The sequence below is a fragment of the Hyperolius riggenbachi genome, chromosome 8 (assembly GCF_040937935.1).
Source record: "Hyperolius riggenbachi isolate aHypRig1 chromosome 8, aHypRig1.pri, whole genome shotgun sequence".
NCBI lineage: Eukaryota > Metazoa > Chordata > Amphibia > Anura > Hyperoliidae > Hyperolius > Hyperolius riggenbachi.
In genome coordinates, this window is record NC_090653.1 from 198,867,690 (window position 1) to 198,887,565 (window position 19,876).

Sequence of the window (19,876 nt, forward strand, 5' to 3'; positions counted from 1 at the left end):
ACCTAGTCGACGTTCTGGATCATACTCTATGAGTTTGCTCTCGTAGATTGTTCTTACTCGTAGCTGTCGTTTAACAGCAGCTATCAGAGGAGGCCTTTGGAAGAGTGCACCAGTGAGCGTCTCCAGAGCCTAGGCAAAAAATACAAGAAAAATACAAAAAAAAAAAAAATGTAAATGGAACCCAAAAGGGTGCTACTAACAAATGACATCCAAGAAAACGCCCACATCCAGAATTCATAACAAAAACTACAGTCATAACAAATAGTACTTTTTAAATGGACCGTGAACAGTAAAATAAGCAAAGCCGATGTTTACTGGGGGGTGTTGGCCCTAGAGCTCGCGACTATGTGGGCTGCGCGGCCGCCTCATGCGGCCATGTTAGTGCAGGCAAGAGAGCCCGACCCGGGGCCCTATTGAGCGGCAGGGACCCGGAACAGCACAGAGGGCACCGACTGCGTCATCCGTGCCTACAAAAGTGATGCAGGTATTTAACTTTTTTTGACATTTGGCCTCAGAAGTCCTTTAAAGGTGACGTTACGCGTCATCACGGCGGCCGATGTAACAGTACAGCGCATGTGCGGTTTAGAGTTAGAAAACCGTGCATGCACAGTACAGCCAGCCAGCGTGATGACGTGTAGCATCACCATTAAGGAAGAGTCAGCCCGACACTCGGCCCGGGTGTTGCCAGTCAATTCTGAAGCGGGACCGAGAGGGGAGTCAGGAGGACCTCCTGACCTAAGGTCAGCTGGAGGAAACCCCAGGCAAGTCCAGTTTTTTTTTTTTTTTTTTTTTTTTTACTGCTCAGGGTCCCTTTAAGGGGGAATAGGAAATATCACACAGAACCTTTCATGGCCATAATTTTTTTTTTTTTTTTAAATGGGAGGGGGGGGGGGGGGGTGAAGATTCTAGTGGTACCACGTCGATAAGAGTGAATTCACGCCAATTGTACTAGTCTGCCCACCCCCTTTTGGAGAGTAATGTTTTTCTGTTTCAATTGCAAACAGGATTTTGTGAGCCCTATGCTATATTGATTTCCAATCCCAATATCCAACTCCTGAAATGAACCAATTTGTGAAACACAGCTCATTTGAATTTTTGGGGCAATCCATACTTGTATCTATCAATTAGTGAGTACAGGGGCTGTGGGGGAAGGAGCTCAAGGAGAGACATTGACAATGCACTGAGGTATGTGGATCAAGCATGAACATACTTTTGCTTAGCCTAGCCTCAGGTCAGGTAGGTGAGCTTTAGGCTGCTTTCACATCAGGACATTAAAGTCGCACATTACAGCAGCCCCTAACGCAGAACTCACAGTAATGAAAAATAGGCTGTTCAGTGCCCACGTTGCCTTGGAGTATAACGCTGCACGTTAAATGAAAGTGCAGCATGCTGTGCGTTATACTCGTATTTAGCGCCGTTACAATGTTTGCACATGCTCAGTAATTTTTTTTTTTTTAAATGTGACGTGTGCGCCGTTTTCATTCTATCAGTATGCACCAAAAAGTACGTATCACGTAGTTCAATATAACGTCCAACCAAAACATGCGTTAGGGGCACGTTATGCAACCTTAGTGTGAAAGAGCCCTTAAAGCAGATCCGAGATTAAAAACTAACTATAACAAGTAACTTGTCTATATATCTTATGTAAAGCTTAGATAGTTTACACAGCATATCTAGCTGCAAACCGCTTCAAAAGTTTGATGATTTCTTCCTGTGATACAATGAGGGCAGCCATGTTCTGTTTGTCACAGGCTGAGGGCTGGAGATGCCATCAGCTTGCCTGTGTGTAAATTCTGTCCCCTCTGCCTCTGAAATCAATGGCTAGTAACCTCCTCCTCCTGCCCAGACTGAGCTCCCCATAAGCCCTTGCTAGAGTGCAAAGGCATTGTGAAAAGCTGTGGGCGAGGTTTTAGTTTATAGGGAATTCGAGTAAACAAAGCTTGAGGAATGCCCTATAAACGATATGAAAGGAACACAATTATGCAAGGAGTAAAAGTTTATCTTGGATCCACTTTAAGGAATGATTTACTATGTGTCTGAGATTAATGATAACATTTGATATATTTATACAGTATGATTTTTATGATTGTTGGGACTGTGGGTTCCATTTTATACTTGAAGAAACAGCAAGTATGATTGATATTAAAAAAGGTACTGCATGAATCGATTTCATGTATGACATTTCTTATTCCCCTTAAAAATCCCATTTGTCCCGTTTATGACTGTAGTTCGAACCCTTGTTTTTTTTCTTACCCATGTTCAGTAATAGCCAATAAATATAACTCCAGATTATAATCAGACAGAAAGCCTCTTCTTAACCAGTGGCTACATCTCCTGCTCCCATAAACCAAGGTCATGTCACACTGTAAGACACAGAGTGACAACTTCCAAGGTCAAGAGCACACCAGATTCCAATATGGAATCTAAATGTATCAGAGACAGCCAAAAGGTTCAGAGAATGGATAAACTGTGTCATCATGTATACTGGAGGGACAAAAACACTGGAATAAATTAAAAACAGCTGTCAGACATCTTACCCTTGTAAGCTGCTGCTCATTCTCTAAAGCATTGTGAAGTCGAACAATACCAACATATTCTTTACCTAAGAAGTAAAAAAGGGATAATTAAACCACTGCCAGCATACCAAGCTACACAGTGCCTCACTGACAGTCATGGAAGAAAAAAAAAAAAAAAAAAAAAAAAAAAGAGAGATTCGACAAATTGCATAAATACCTCAAATTACATTTGAGTAATTTAAAGGGTCATACAGATATGCACAATAGCCATTTCTAAATAAAAGCAATTAGACTAATTTATGTATTAAAACAAGGTACCATACGCAAGGGTAACAAACTCCACAAATGTGCCAATACACACCATTAAAGAATATACCGAATTATAAAATTAGAAAGGAATGAGAATGACTGCCCATCATAAGAATGACTACCCATCATCTTCCCTTCCAAAGCAGCAGCAAGCAAATTCAGCAATTCTGTTTTCGGGAAACACCATTGCAAGCTTGGAAAAATGGCCCCATTCTGTGACTGAATGCACAGCACTGAATGCTGTGGTTAGCCCCTTTCTTCATCTAACTGGCTCAGTTCTCATCAGGCCACGCCTACTGAGCAGGGACAGTTAATGAAAAGCAAATAATTTCAAATTGAGAGAAAGGTTATGACTTGCAGCTTGAAACCAGATCACATGCTACTGTGTTTGATCAGTCCATTTGCAAGGTACATAAATTTGCATCAACTCTGAATTACTTGCATCTTATTGCCTGTTGCTGCTAAGGGGAGTTTACAGGTCAGGTAGGTTTTAAATTTCTTTGTAAGCCATTCCTTCGACTGATGTTGAAGAAACCCATATGTACCAGATTTGAAGCATGGGCACAGACTGAATCTCTACAATGCAGAAAGCCAAAACTTCAAAAGGCTGCACAAGGTTTATCAATAAAGTAATTCCTTCCCTGTGCAACATGCCATTTGTTTTAATATAGCAACTTCAAATCAGACGACCTTCCACCCTATGGAGAAGGAAGACGTGAGGATGAGCAGTTACAAGCTGCCAGCATCTGCAGAGCAACAAAATAGCCATCAAGTTCCTGATGACTAAGAGAACAGAGGTTTGGGAAAACCACTGGTACAGGCTTGGAAAGCCCCAAATGTCAAATTATTTTGGTGATATGCAAGAGTGCAGTTGGCCACTGCTGGATCAAACTCCAGCACATCTATGTTCACATTATATAAAAGAATAGTGTCCAAGACATTTTCATTGTTGTCCTGGGATTGGATTTTACCCTCTTTAGCGGTAATCACAAGTTCAGCTTGGGGTAGGAAAAACATGCTAGGAGTGGTACCCCCGAGCTGAACTTGTGGTAGCCGCCAGGAGGGCTGTGCAGAGCAATGCAAGCAGCAGGTGTTTTAACTCAACTCCTGGAGGATCCAGACATCGGCCGCCATTCTACTTCCTCTCCTCCGAGGCTCTGCTTCCCCTTGGTGAGATCGCCATCTGTCATGACAAAAGCCGGCAATCTCACTAAAGGGTTACATCGCCACCCTGAGGATCGAGGGAAGACTGCAGCGCTGGATCCCAGGGAGGTGAGTGAAAGCTGAGCTGCTGCAGAACTCCTTAGCATCATGATTTTTTTTTTTAGGATCTAAAAGCATGCAAAAAACAAAACAAAACAAAAAAAACAAAACAAAAAAAAACCTCAGCTTTTAGACCCTAAAATCCGGAAAGAATCATAACGCCAAGGGGGTTAATAAGTGCATAAAAGAAAAAAAAAAAAAAAAGAGAAAAAATAAACTCACCTGCACTCTGCTGAGACTTTACAAGTCGTGTTGCACGGTCAATGCACACAATTAAACAGCCCGTCACTTTTGGATCTAATGTTCCACTGTGGCCAGTTTTCTCCACACGAAGAATTCGACGGATCCATGCTACAACCTCATGGGATGATGGGTTAGCTGGTTTATCAAGGTTTATGAATCCAGTTCTAAGCAAGAACAGTCAAGTAAGGGTTTTACAAGCGCTAACACTTAATTTACAGGGATTTTTTTTTCATATTTATATGTATTAAATGTAAAATACATTATGAACAATTCTCATTTTCGTTTCCTGATTAAAATGTATCTACTGGTTTGATCCGAGACTAATCAGATGTATAATTCAGAAATAGTGTTGATGCATTCAGCATATCCAAATTTGGAATTGTGTTCCTAATCTTGCTGATTAGAACCTGAATCTTCGTACATATGCACCACAGCAGGGGGTGTCACAGGGGGTGTTGTCTGTGCCCCGACTTCCAGCTCACACATACATTCTACTTCAAGAGAAGTATGAGAGCTGGAATTCAAGGGAGGGCAGCGCACAAAAGTGACAAGGACGAGTTAGCACTCCCTGCCGCAGTGTGCATGTACAAAGATTCAGGTTCTGATCAGCAGTATACAGAACATAGTTCCGAATAGGCGTAACTCAACACTACTTTCTCAATGCAAATGTACTGCCATCAGTTTACAGCTTGAAATGGTGTCAAATACAATGTCTATTGATTGTCCAAGTTCTAAGCGACACTGAATTTTGAATAAAAATTTGTATGCAAGCCAGAATTTAGCATCTTCGTGACCATCTTCAGTAGGAACGATGGTTTCTGCTTTTGACTGGTATTAATCTGCATGAACTTGAAATTGTTAGACTCTTATTAACCATCACCATTGAGGCTTACACATTTCCTGGTAAATGCACAGTCCCACTTCTGAAGTGTCAATGAGATTCTCATTTCAAGTTGATGTGAATACATTTGAATTTGATTTGAATGTATGCACCTGGGAATTGGACCAACCAAATGCAGCAGATCTTGCATCTTTAGTTCTACTATTCAATACAGTTTACAGGAAACAAACAAAAAAAAATTGAACATACATACGGAGGATGCCATCTTTCATTACCATACAAACAGGCCAATTGCCAGGCTGTCATGCTGAGCTTTTGGGTTTTATTTTTTAATCAAACACCTACAAGCAGCATGCAGCATATATAGTCAGATCAGAGTCAAAGTCTGAGCACATAAAACCAGAAAATGGCATAATTTTAAAGGACAACTTAAGTAAAAGGGATATGTAGGCTGCCATATTTCCTGTTAAACAATACCAGTTGCCCAACTACCCTGCCTCATACTTTCAGCCAGACCCTGAACAAGCATGCAGCAGATCAGGCTTTTTGACATTGTCAGATTTGACAAGACTAGTTGCATGCTTGTTTCTGGTGTTATTCAAACACTACTCCAGCCAAATAGATCAGAAGGGCAGCCAGGCAACTGGTATTGTTTAAAAGGGAATGACCATACATACATACATCTTAAGTTTAGATCGTTTACACAGCAAATCTAGCTGCAAACAGCTTCAACAGTTTACGATCATTTCTTCCTGTGATACAATTATAGCAGCCATGTTCTGTTTGTCACATTACACAGAGACAAGTGCTGATCTGCATCAGCCTGTAAAAGCTTTACTCCCCCATTCGTCCTTTTGCCTCTGAAATCTCTGGCTAGTAACCTCCTCCTCCTGCCCAGACTTAGCTCCCATAAGCCCTTGCTACATGAGCCTTAGAGTGCCAAGGCACTCTGAGAAGCTGTGGGCAAGGCTTGTTTAGTTTATAGGGAATTAAGGTGGCCATACACAGATGTACAGCAGATTCAACCATCAGACAGATTTCTGTCAGATGCCTGTCAAGTCTAATCTGACAGGAATCGGATGTGTGCCACACTCTAGGAACAGATTTCCAATAGATTTCAGAATTAAATCTACTGGAAATGTATTGGTAGAAGGAAAAAAAAACAAAAAAACATCTAAATGCATTATTGGACCATTGGAGCCAATACAACTTTATGGGCCATCGATCTGCTGCCAGCAGCAGATAGACCTAGATCTTTCATCCTGTCAGATCAAATCGATCTAAAAATCGGCCACAAATTGCTCAGCCAATTGATCGATGGCTGAAATCAACCACTGTATGGGCCCCTTTAGAGTATTTAAAAAAAAAAGCAATTGGCTTGAGAAATGCCCTATAAACTATATGAAAGGAACACAATTATGCAATGCGTAAAAGTTTCTCTGAACCACTTTAAGACCTGTACACACGCCTGATTAAGTCACAGCAGCCCCTGATCTCCAACCTGTGAATGGAACCGCCCGGCAGATCTACTCTACCCCAGCTACGCTGACCATTGAATGCACCGCACTTCTGCTACATGACGACTCGCACTTGCTGCTCGTCTTCCCCTCAGTCTTCCGCCCATGTGTACAGCCCAGCTATGTCGCCCAATGGGATCATGTCTTGATCCGGCATCAGTCAAAGGTGTGTACACAACTTTAAAGATGGCAGCCTCTGTATTCCGCTCACTCTAGGTTCCCTTTAAAAGCTACTGAAATTGCAGGAATATTAGACTGTATAGCCTAGTTCAGCATACAACGCCACAACACCTCACATACCTTAGCACTTACTTAATATACTCTGTAATATCCCTCTTCAGGGGATTGGATCCAGAAGGAATAGGTGTGTAGTGGGCCGTTCGAACATTCAGCTTATCGAAGTTCTGAAAAAAACCAAAAAAAAAAACCAAAAAAAAAAACACACCTTTAAGATGATAAAGACTTCGAGAAAAATTATGGTACTTCATGGGCAGTGAAATCTAGCAGAAGTCAGCAATTATGCCAGTACTGTATATGTAAAAGGCCTCAACTGTGGAGAGAATATGGCTAGAGAGCAAACCGGTTTCATACAGAATCAGACCATGCCGAGCAACAACTACACGCATTAGATAAACGTATAATTCTCACCCCAGGCGGCAATCTATCAGGTGTTCATAGCTTTACTTGGCAGCCCTTACAGTGGACCTGAAAGCTTGCAGCGGACATAAGAAAAACACAGAAATGCACCATGTGTTTATATAGTTTAGCATGTCTAATTCCCCCCTCATCTGTAACTGAACTCAATGTAATTTGACCCCTTAGCCATATCAGCTGAGTCTGACTGACATGACAGAGCTCATTTGCAAATACAGGATGTTAATGTGTCTGCTATGAAAGCAGGAAGTAGACAACCAGATTTATTGCAGGTTTTGTATCAGCTGTAACAAAGCAAATTTTAATTTGAGGATGCCATCTTTTCTCTTCAAAATGTGACTTGTAAGGACACATACCATTCTCCACCTAGAATATACTAGTGTTAAATGTGTGTGGCTGACTACAGCAAAGTTCTTGACACAGGTCTGGCAATAAGCATGGTTTTAAAAGAACTATGGCTGATAGATATATATTATATGGCTGCCTTTATGCCCCCCTCAGTTCATGGGTTACTTCAAAAACTCATCCTTGAACAGCTACAACTTTATTTATACAAACCTTGAGTAGCAGTGGCCACTGAGATGTATCCAACTGAGCTATTTTGGATTCTGGTCGTATAAGAAAGCTTTCTTCATGCTGTATATCCTGAAGGAAAAAAAAAAAAGTCAGTATTAGGCATTTTTTAACATAGTTCGGTATGGATATAAAGTGTATGCATGAAACGCTAAACCAAAAAAACTGAGGCCGTTAAATTCTGAAAGCACAAGTTTAGTGGAGGCAATTCTGGTTTCACAAAGTATTTTCAAATGGGGAAAAAAAAAAAAATAAAATAAAAAAAAAAAAAAAAAAAAGCAAGATCCTTGCAGCTTCAGTTTGACTGCCTCAGATTGTGAGGTCTTGAAGTTCCACTTCCTGAGACTATAGCGGCCGTTTCCAGCATAGTGGCCAACACACTCATTTACTGTGCATTTATTTAGTATTTCTATAGCGCTGAAATCTTTTGCAGCACTTTACATAGTATGTAGTCTTGTCATCAATTGTGCCTAATAGGAGCTCTCAATCTACGCCCTACTGTAGTCATCTGTCCATAGCAGTCTAAAGGTGCACATACATCTCAACTTTGGCGGCCGATCAACCAGCCAATTCAATTATCTAATTGGTTTAAAAATCAGTTCCGCCGAGCGCGGACCTGACCAACAATGCAACCAATTTGAGCCGAAATTGGTTGCGTTGACAGCGCCTGATGCAAGATGCCGCACACCTGACCAACCGAAGTTGGTTGATCAGGTGTGCGGCGATAAAGTGGCCAATTTTGTAATGAGCAACAAAACACCCACCTCTGCCCCCCATGAGGGCATTTATACATTATTTGTCCGGTGTCAGCCTCCATGTGATGCCCATCTCTAAAACTTCCAGGTGGCTCTTCCGTTAACCCCATACATGACACTGGCGCATAGTGTGTGACGTTACGCGCTTCGTGCCGTCACCAGTGTGTAGTCAGGTAATAGAGACACCTGGAGATGGAGAGCCTACGCAGAGGCTGACACAGGACAGGTAGTGCATAAATACACTCATGTGGGGCATATTTATACATTACGGGGCAGCGGCGGGGTGGACGCAGAGGGCTCGGCTGATTCCCTGGAGATTTTATGCTAACGGGAATCTGCCTGCAGTATATGGGCAACTTTGACAAAGATGCAAATCTCGAATCAAATTTGATTAGAGAAGTCTGCCCATAATCTTCTGATGTATAGCTACCTTAAGGAGAGAGGGAGATGGAGAGAGGGAGACTAACACCCCGTGGCTAATTTAAATATTCTACCCCATTTCGAACAGTGTTCAACCACTTTAGCCACGCTGCCCGCGCTCCCTGTAGCGCGCACTCCCGCGGGTTAACACGCTGCCCGCCGATCAATGAACGGGAAAATCCATTCCCGTTCGTTGATCTAAGCCCCGCAATGATCCGCTAAGCAGGTGTGTGTGTGTGTGTGTGTGTGTGTGTGTGTGTGTGTGTGTGTGTGTGTGTGTGTGTGTGTGTGTGTGTGTGTGTGTGTATATAAATATAAATATAAATATAAACTTACCCAGCCTCCCAGTACTTCCAAGCATCCGGAAGGCCGCTTGGAGGTCGCATTAAACAAAAAGTTACTGTTGCCATCTTGTGGCCAAGTAGTAAAACTACACCCTAAAGCATTTTTCACATACAAATGAATTACTTATACACAAAAAAAAAAAAAATTAACTCATTACCTCCCACACTTTTTATTAAAAAAATTTACAATTAAAAAAAAAAAACAAATAGTTACCTTAGGGACTGAACTTTAAATATTTATGTCAGGAGGGTACAACACTGTTACTTTATAAACTATGGGCTTGTAATTAGGGATGGGCACAAAACTGAAAAAAAATGCACCTTTAATTCCAAATAAAATATCGGCGCCAAACATTGTGATAGGGACATAATTTAAACCGTTTTATAACCGGGACAAAAGGGCAAATACATTTCATGGGTTTTAATTACAGTAGCATGCATTATTTAAAAACTATAATGGCCGAAAACTGAAAAATAATTTTCCCACATTTTTCCTATTGTCCCATTAAAACACATTTAGAATAAAATAATTCTTGGCATAATGTCCCACCTAAAGAAAGCCTAACTGGTGGCGGGAAAAACAAGATATAGTTCATTTCATTACGATAAGTAATGATAAAGTTAGACGAATGAATGGAAGGAGCGCTGAAAGGTGAAAATTGCTCTGGTGCTCAGGGGGTAAAAACCCCTCAGTGGTGAAGTGGTTAAAGGTCATTTCTTAGATTTGACACTTGCGCTGCACAAGTTCCTGCTGCACCTTGCTTGAAGTGGGGCTGGTACAGATGCAGTAACGCACTGATTGAATGACCAGTGCGTTTACATGGGATATGGGAACCTTTCATTTTACTTTATGCCTCAGTATGGTCTCTCCATTAGGTGTTGACATGTAGCCTGTTCTACCAGAGGCCAGAACACTCTTGACCACTGTTAGGGCTGGAACCCACAGGAGCGCTTTTAGCAGCGTTTTGGCAGCACTGCGATACGCTAGCAGTTTGCCAAAACGCTGTGCTAATGTTAATGGATGGGGCAACTTCCACAGGAGCGTTTGCGTTTCTCAGAAACGCAAACGCAGGACCTGCAGCATTTTGGGAGCGCTAGCGCTTCAATGTAAAGTATTGAAACGCTAGTGGAAACGCTCAGCAAAACCTAAACTGAGCGGTTCTGCTAGCGTTTTGCGGTGCAGCGCAATGTAACAAAATGAAAAATTATTCACACGACCAATCAGGATAAAACCGCAAACCGCTATGCACCCGCTGGGCAAAAAAATACAATGTTGCAAAACGCGACCGCAAACGCGCATGAATCCGCTTGCAAACCGCTGTTACAAATTGCTAGCGGTTGCGTTTAGCGTTTGCGGTTTGCAGTGGGTTCCAGGCCTTACACAGCACTGAAGGATGCTTATAAGGCGGTCCCATGGGCAGCTCTCAGCTCCTCGGACCACTGCCTCATCCATCTTATTCCCACCTACAGGAGGCGCCTGGAATCAGCCAAACAGACACTCAAGTTCGTCAAAGTGTGGTCCGATGAGGCCAAGCTGAAACTGCAAGCCTGCTTTGATTGCACGGACTGGAAGTCCCTAGAAGCGCCAGACCTGGATGAATGGGCAGATAACGTCGCTTCATACATCAGTTTCTGCGAGGACTCTTGCGTACCAACAAAATCCTTCAAGGTGTACCTGAACAACAAGCCATGGTTCTCTAATAAGCTTCGTCGACTGCGGAGAAGCAAGGAAGTTGCACACAAGTCCAGCAACCAGGACTACAGGAGAGCGAGAAACGACCTCAGCCGTGTGCTGAGGGTAGCCAAAAAGGAGTACGGTGCGAAAATGGAACACCACCTGCGATCTATGGACACTAGGGCTGTATGGAAGGGGCTGAAGGCTGTCACTAACTACAAGCCCAAACCTAAACATGCAGTACCCAGCCTAAAACTCGGCAAAGAACTTAGCAGATTCTACTGCAGGTTCTAGAACCAGAAATGGGAGGGGCGTATGGTTCAGACCACCCCAGCTCCAGGCCCTGCGACCAACATCCCGAATCAGTTGGTGGTGAGCGAGGCCGACGTACTGCGACTCCTTTCAACGCTAAGCACCAGGAAAGCCTCTGGCCCTCGACGGCGTATCTCCAGCCTGCCTGAAAACCTGCTGTCAACAACTTGCTCCCATCCTCTGCGACATCTTCAAGTCACCACAGAAAAGCAAGGTTCCCACTGTTTCAAGATGTTAACCATCATACTTGTTCCAAAAAAGCAGGGGGTCGCGGACCTTAACAATTTCAGGCCTGTGGCCCTGACGTCGGTCATTATGAAGCCTACACCTGTGGATCACGGACTTTCTCACCAACAGGTCCCAATCCGTCAAGCTGAGCAACATCAGCTCCCAAGCAGTGACAACGAACACAGGGGCTCCTCAAGGCTGCGTGCTGTCTCCTGCAATTGTTCGTGTAGAGGGAGAACAGTAGCGATCAGAGGCTGACTCAGGCAAGGTCATCAAGTTCGCCGATGACACTACCATTGTTGGCCTTGTCACTAAGGACAATATCCAGGAGTACTGTCAGCAGGTGGAGAGAATTTGCAACTGGTGCAAGAAGAACAGGCTGGTGCTTAACACAGCAAAGACTGTTGAGCTAATCATCGACTTCAGGAGGTCTGCTCCCACCCCACCTCCAATGTATATTGATGGCACCGAGGTGGCCAGAGTGCCCTGCGCCCACCTTCTGGGCACTACTATCTCCGGCGATCTCAGCTGGAAGCCCAATATCACTGCCATCCAACGGAAGGCACAGCAGAGACTTTACTTCCTACGGCAGCTGAGGAAGGTCGGCATGACCCAAGGAATTCTGACCAGCTTCTACTCTGCCACCATTGAGTCAATCCTCTGCTCTTCCATCTTGGTCTGGTATGCTGGCGCCACTGCCAGCGACCGGCTCAAACTACAGAGGGTCATCAGGTCAGCGGAGAGGGTCATCGGGTGCCCCCTCCCCTCACTTGCACTACTGCACAACAAGAGACTGAAATCCAGGGCATTGAGGATTGCCAGTGATCCCTCGCACCCAGGCCACCAATACTTCAGTTTGCTCCCTCTGGGCCAGAGACTTCGTGCCATCCCTGCAAAGACTGAGACATAGGAACTCCTTCCTCCCATTGGCTGTCAGCCACTTGAACTCCCTCCACATACTTCCATCAGTGCAAGCCCATGGGGGGGGGGGGGGGGGGGGGGGGGAGCGGGTTGCGCCACTCCCGATCAGTCAACTGAAGCAACCACCTCACAAGGCCAACCGCTGGTCAGCTCTAGGCTGCAAAAATGAACTGTGATGTATGTTTGACGTAAATGTTATCCACAATGTAATCTCTGTTGCTATGCATTCTTCTCTGTCTTCTTCCCGAGCTATATGTATGTGCCAAGAATAATTCCGGGCATGATCGCTCATGCTTGGCAAAATAAACGATTCTGAAACCCTTTAGGAACATTGAGGTGCAGTTTAAAGAGACTAACTAAGGGGGGTACTCATCTCGGTAGGGGGGGGGAGCCTCTGGATCCTATTAACGCATCCCCATAGTCCTGTGCCCCACAGCAGTCTAGCCGCAGCCCACGGAACACACAGCGACAATTTGTCAGACTGTGCAAGATTTACTTTTTTTCTAGCTCCAGCGGGGGCGCTGTTGCAGCTCTCCATTCAGAAATAGTCGATCCCCATCTGGTCCACTCTACTACACAGGCGACTTGTGCATGTGCAGCAGAGCGGACCGACAGATATCGGCTATTTCCGCCCATCTCCGAGCCAATACTGCTTCAGAGCAGGAAAGGTAAATATTTACATCCCCGCTGTTCGGGGAGCTTTATCACCGCCACGGAACACAGGACGACTGGGGAAGCCTCAATAGGATCCAGAGGCTTCCCCCACCCGAGGCGAGTACCACCCAGGGGAACTTTTTTTAGTTACATATTTAATTGTATCAACATAAGTGTGAAAGGGGCCCATTCCTGAGAGGACCTAAGACTATAGACTTGTACAGATGTATGAGGACTGCCATATGCCGGTATTATGCTGGATACACACCATGAGTTTCCGCGTCGCACGCGTCGATTATTTCCGACCGAATTTCGATGATTTTTAGGTCGAATGCCATGTAAAGTATGGCAAATCGACCTAACAATCCATCGAAGCTTGAATCGGACAGGTCAGAAATAATCGAATCGACGCGTATCGACGGCCGCATCGAACGCAGAAACGCATGGTGTGTATCCAGCATAAGGAATTGTTCCTTCAGATGAAAGTTCGGGGCTGAGTACTGTATAGACCGTGTTCACCCTGAACAAATTTATGCCACCTCTACTAGGACCAATAAACTACTGCATTTGATTACTCCAAATTCAAGCTGCACAAATGTGCATCCACTCAAAGACAGCATCTCAAGGATCCTCACTAAGCTTGACTTTTAGGGCAAAAATAAATGCAATGATTGCAAAAAGTTATTTCTGCTCAGTTCTCAATCCACTGACAGTATGCAGAAATTTCCTAACGACCAGCCAACGCCAATAGGTGGCGGCTGGTCGCACCTGTGTTTCTATGGAAACGGCCGGTGTCCTGTTAGTTCAAGGCGGGGGGTGCCTCTATGAACAGCCTGCGATCCTCCGATCGCGGCTCACAGGCTATATGTAAACACCCGGGGACGTAATCCCCGGTGTTTACATTGTACGGCGCTGCCGTAAAGGAGATCGGAGATCCCAGGCCTCTGATAGGCTGAAGCCTGAGGCAGTACAGGACGGATCGCTGTCCTGTATCACCTACATTACGAAGGAGAGGGAGGGAGGGGGATGGTATAGCGCTGCAGATGGGGGCTTTGAGGCCCCCCCACTAGGCACAAACAGGAGGTGATCAGACCCCCCCCAACAGGACATCCCCCAGTGGGAAAAAGGGGATGGGGCGGGGAGAGTCTGATAGCCCTGCCTGCAACCTGATCTGTGCTGGGGGCTAAAGAGCCCACCCAGCACAGATCATAGAAAAACTGGCCGGTCCTTAAGTGGTTAAGGACATGTATTTTCTTGCATCCATAGTTAAAGAAAAAGAATTCCCACAAATGAATTATAGATCTAATAAGTACATGGGTGTGAGTTGAACTGCAGCTGCACCTATTGGATAAACTCAGTTGCTTTCAACATAGGGCCACAGCTAAAGAATAAAACACAGGGGCATCTGGTGTAGACTATACATTGATAGAGGGGATCATGAAAGTTTTGAATTAGGACTATACTACATTTCCTGAACTATTTTTAAAAGAATCAAAGAGTATAATACATTCTTAAAAATCTCATCCTGTGAACAGTATCCATAAAGTTAAGAGTCTGAAGATGATATCACTATATACAGAAAGCTTAATTTAATATATACTTATGTGAAGTTTAACATATTAAAAGTCAGCCAGTAAATGCTACCATACTGATAATTGCTAACAGTACAATACCCTACTACTATACTGCACTGGGGCAGTTAATACCTTACTTATCAAAGTCGTTTCAGAAAACTTCAAACACTGAATTCCACACCACATCTTTTATTATTATTATTTATATAGCGCCGACATATTACGCAGCGCTGTAGAGTGTGTGAATCTCTTGTCACTAACTGTCCCTCAAAGGAGCTCACAATCTAATCCCTACCATTGCCATATGTCTATATTATGTAGTGTAAGTACTGTAGTCTAGGGCCAATTTTTAGAGGGAACCAACTTATCTGTATGTTTTTGGAATGTGGGAGGAAACCGGAGTGCACAGAGGAAACCCACGCAGACACAGAGAGAACATACAAACTCTTTTGCAGATCGTGCCCTGGCTGGGATTCGAACCAGGGACCCAGCGCTACAAGGCGAGAGAGCTAACCACTACGCCACCGTGCTGCCCACGGTGTCTTTACATTACTTTAGCACTATCAGTCTCCTCCCCCCAAAAAATCATGCAGAATCACTAAACGTATGCTTTCTATACAATGCCTTGCTCCTCTGCTCTTCCTAAACGTACACTAAAAAGTAGTAATATATGCAAACGTCAAGTTTATTGATGATCTATTGCACACAATACATATAAAGGCTAGCAGATGGAGATCTCATGTGTCTCAAGCAATATAATCTAACAAAAAGAAATCCTGTGGCTCACGAGAAAAAAAAAAAAAAAAAAAAAAAAAAAAAAAAAAACACACACACACCACACAGTTAAAGAGGTACTTGAGTTACTTACGGCTATCTCCTCAGCAGTCTGACTCCGCCGTTTCTTTGACTTCTTCTTACTACCTGTAAGAGAACAACTGGATTTTCACATATTTCTGGCTGCAACGTAGGCAAAGCAATCACCAAACTGAAATGCACCAATTCACACATAACAAAACTGCGGCAGAACCGCTACGGTGAAAGCACGTGGCAATGCCTCTGCAGACATACCTTCCCCCTCCGCCATGATTGCTCACAGTCCTTCCACGCGGTGAACAAGAAGGAAATGTTCCAGCACCTAACTGATATAGCACGTGGGTGGACTCAGCAATAACGCCCGCCTCTTCCTTCTCCCCGTCTCCTCATTCATTGGGGTTAGCCGACATTTTGTTGTAGATTTTTTTTAGAGTAGTGGCGGAAGTAGTCAGATGCAAATGGTGCGGGATAAAAGCGAATTATCAATAGAAAATATAAATGATTCCAGCTGTTCTCATCTAAAGCAAGATTAGCTAAATACCTTTACTTTTGTAAAGTTTTGATCCTCAGTTTTTTTTTCTTCCTACTCATTTGTTGTCAGTACTGGCAAAACGTGGTGTGTATCGCTATGTAGCTACAAAACGTGGTGTATCGCTATGTAGCTGCTTACCACCAACGGAGATTGACGATATACCCCATGGTCTTTATACCCCTTATACCCTCTCCACCCTTTTGGATTGTATATGTCAACCCCTTATACTGCCACTATAGCCTCACCGTACTTAAAGAGAACCTGAACTGAAAATTAAAAGTCAAAATAAACATAAAAGTGAGTTTGGTCTGTCAGTGTGAAGCAGTACACTAATTACACTACCTGATTGATGTACACACATGCAAGTGATTTCTGCCCTTAAAACCCTGCTGTGCGTCAAATCCGTAATTTTCCCCGGGACTTTCGGCGAGTATCCCACTCCGCCATGCCCCCCTCCAGGTGTTAAACCCCTTGAAACATCTTTTCCATCACTTTTGTGGCCAGAATTAGTGTTTATAGTTTTTAAAGTTTGCCTGCCCATTGAAGTCTATTGCGGTGCGCATGTTCTCGAACTTTTGCGGAAGTTCGCGTTCCTCAAAATCAGAGGTTCGAGCCAGTCACTTACAGTAGGTAGTAGAAATGTAGCATTGACAGATTTTGGACTAGCCCATTTTCTCATAAGAGGGTTCTCAGGGTTTTCTTTATTTTTAAAAGCACTTAGTGAATGGCAGTTGCTCCATCCAACTGCCAAAATAGTGTACAGTGAGCCGGGAGGCTGGCCAGCTTCTTTGTAGTAATCATTTTTAGAGAATGTCTTCATAAAAAATAAAGGCCACGCTTAGAATCCCCCATGAAGAGATGGACTAGCTCAAAACCTGTCTGTGATGTCAGATTTCTAATACCTACTGTAAGTGACAGCAACATAGGAGAAAAGTAATTTATGGCTCATTTTACTCTGGGAGAAATGTACTTCTTATTAGTATGTGTTTTAAATTTTAAGATTTTCGCAACAGTTCCTTTTTAACCAGGGGTCTAGTCCCAGGAAAGGAAGTGAGTGGACTCACTCCGAAAACCTTGCGGCTCGCCAAAAATGGGCGTGGTCAACCATAACATGGGCGTGGTAATGGGTGGGGCCAAATATACATGACCTTAGCAGTGATGTAAAAGGTCTGCCGGGGAAGTTTGAGCTCTGCCGTAGTGTATCCCCCAAAAATAGATGTAATCTGACAGCATTTCACCAAAAAGACACGTTCCTACAAAATACAGATAATATGGCAGTGGTTCCCCCAAAATAGACAATGTGGCAGTACACATAATCTGGAAGCAGTTCCCCAACATACGCGAAACCTGACAGCGGATCACCCAAAATACACGTAACGCCCAAAATACATACACACTGTGGCGATCCGGAAGTGCAACCTTTAGTTTGCATTTAATCTTGCCGCCGTTCTAGTCACGATGTGCACACCTCACCCTTTAGAAGAAGCTTGGCGTTTAGCCTAGCGAAACGGACGTAAGGCCGTGCACCAGCGGCGCCCACAGTTGCCACCTCCCACCACCCAGGTACAGCAATTGGATCTATTTTATATATGATTCTCTCATGCATGTCAGTTTGCATTGCACATTTGCCTTTTTGCACAGCAACGCTTTGTACAAGTTTTTGCATCTTTGTCTGCTGTAATAAACTATAGTGCCAGACTTTCTTTTTCTCCTATGGACCCAGTATATGTAGCCAGGGGGTATATGTGCCCAGTATATATAGGCAGGGGTATATGTCCTCAGTATATATAGCCAGGGGGATATGTAGCCAAGGGGATATGTGCCCAGTATATGTAGTCAGGTGTATATGTGCCCAGTATATGTAGTCAGGGGGATATGTGCCCAGTATATGTAGTCAGGGGTATATGTGCCCAGTATATGTAGCCAGGGGGATATGTGCCCAGTATATGTAGTCAGGGGTATATGTGCCCAGTATATGTAGTCAGTGGTATATGTGCCCAGTATATGTAGGCAGGGGTATATATGCCCAGTATATGTAGTCAGGGGTATATGTCCCCAGTATATGTAGGCAGGGGTATATGTGTCCAGTATATGTAGTCAGGGGTATATGTGCCCAGTATATATAGCCAGGGGAATATGTGCCCAGTATATGTAGCCAGGGGTATATGTGCCCAGTATATGTAGCCAGGGGTATATGTCCCCAGTATATGTAGCCAGGGGGATATGTGCCCAGTATATGTAGTCAAGGGTATATGTGCCCAGTATATATAGTCAGGGGGTATATGTCCCCAGTATATGTAGCCAGGGGGATATGTGCCCAGTATATGTAGTCAGGGGTATATGTGCCCAGTATATGTAGTCAGGGGTATATGTGCCCAGTATATAAAGCCAGGGGGATATGTGCCCAGTATATTTAGGCAGGGGTATATGTCCCCAGGTAGCCAGGTGTACCCCCCCCCCCCCCAGCAGGAGGGGAGCAGCGCAGAGAAGGAGAGCTGTGGGGACAGTGGGGAAGGGCGGACGTCTCCCCCCCCCCCCCCTTCCCTCACCTAGGGGCTCTCCTTCCTGGCTCTCCCCTCCGGTATTTTGAAAGTTCGGCGGCTAAAGTGGGCGTAGACTTACCGCTGTGCTTCCAGCCGCAACTCGCAGGGGACGCTTTGCTCTGTGCGTGGCTAGAGCTAGTCTGGTCTTGAGTAGACCAGACTAGCCGCGCACAGAGTAGAGCGTCCCCTGCAAGTTGCGGCTGGAAGCACGGCGGTAAGTCTCCGCCCACTTTAGCCGCCAAACTTTAAAAATGCTCCCCTCCACACAAGCCAGGGTGGACGGCGCTGAGGAAAAAGTAAGTGGACGCCGTCCACCCGCGTTCACGCAGGACTCGACCCCTGTTTTTAACCCCCCAGGACCGCCTCACGACAATGGGCATGGCCGCGGTGTCTGCCCCAGGGCCGCCTAATGCCAATTGGCGTCAGGTCCTGGTGCTGCAGTTTCAGGAGATCGCGCGCATGCTGCGCACGTATCTCCTGCTTGGGAGGCAGAGCTCCGCCCCGCCTTCAGTCTCCGAGCGGCGATTGCCGCTCGGGAGACTGTTAACTGTTAGACGGCGAAACCGCCGTCTTCACATGTAGTACAACGCTGCGATCAGCAGCAGCGCTGTACTGGGGACAGCCGTGTGACACGGTTGTCCCCCTGGGGGACAAGAGATCGATCAGCTAGCCGATCGTGTGATTGGCCAGCTGGGGGGAGGGAGGGGATTGCTAAAAACAAAACCAGAAATAGTAAAAAACATTTAAAATTTATGAACATAAATATTTATTAAAAAAAAACACAAGAGGGGCGATTAGACCCCACCAACAGAGAGCTCTGTTGGTGGGGAGAAAAGGGGGGAGGGAATCACTCATGTGCTGTGTTGTGCGGCCCTGCAGCTTGGCCTTAAAGTTGCAGTGGCCAATTATGAAAAAAAACAAAACAGCCTGGTCTTTAGGAGGGTTTACGACTATGGTCCTCAAGTGGTTAAGTATCATCGGAGAAGGACCTTATATTGAGTCTCTACAATAGATGAACTAATTGAACATTGCAGTGTGAATAACCATATGGAATTCAAATCTACCATTTCAAGAATAATATTAAGATCATGTTTCAGGACTAGAGATGGGCCGAACGGTTCGCCGGCGAACGGTTCCACGCGAACTTCGGTGGTTCGCGTTCGCGTCCCGCTGGCGAACCTTTGCGGAA

General features: G+C 44.7%; 1 protein-coding gene across 1 annotated transcript in view; it reads right to left on the bottom strand.

Annotated features, from left to right (window-relative positions):
* Positions 1 to 15,937, bottom strand: part of DKC1 (dyskerin pseudouridine synthase 1) — a 30,628-nt gene extending 14,691 nt beyond the window's left edge. The window contains exons 1-7 of the mRNA XM_068249711.1: positions 15,868 to 15,937; positions 15,668 to 15,720; positions 7,902 to 7,988; positions 7,002 to 7,093; positions 4,311 to 4,495; positions 2,538 to 2,602; positions 3 to 129 (exon numbers count right to left, since the gene is read on the bottom strand). Coding sequence (XP_068105812.1) covers positions 3 to 129; positions 2,538 to 2,602; positions 4,311 to 4,495; positions 7,002 to 7,093; positions 7,902 to 7,988; positions 15,668 to 15,720; positions 15,868 to 15,883 — 625 coding nt within the window. The 5' untranslated portion in view covers positions 15,884 to 15,937. The remainder of the gene's footprint in view (positions 1 to 2; positions 130 to 2,537; positions 2,603 to 4,310; positions 4,496 to 7,001; positions 7,094 to 7,901; positions 7,989 to 15,667; positions 15,721 to 15,867) is intronic.
* Between the last annotated feature and the right edge of the window lie 3,939 nt (positions 15,938 to 19,876).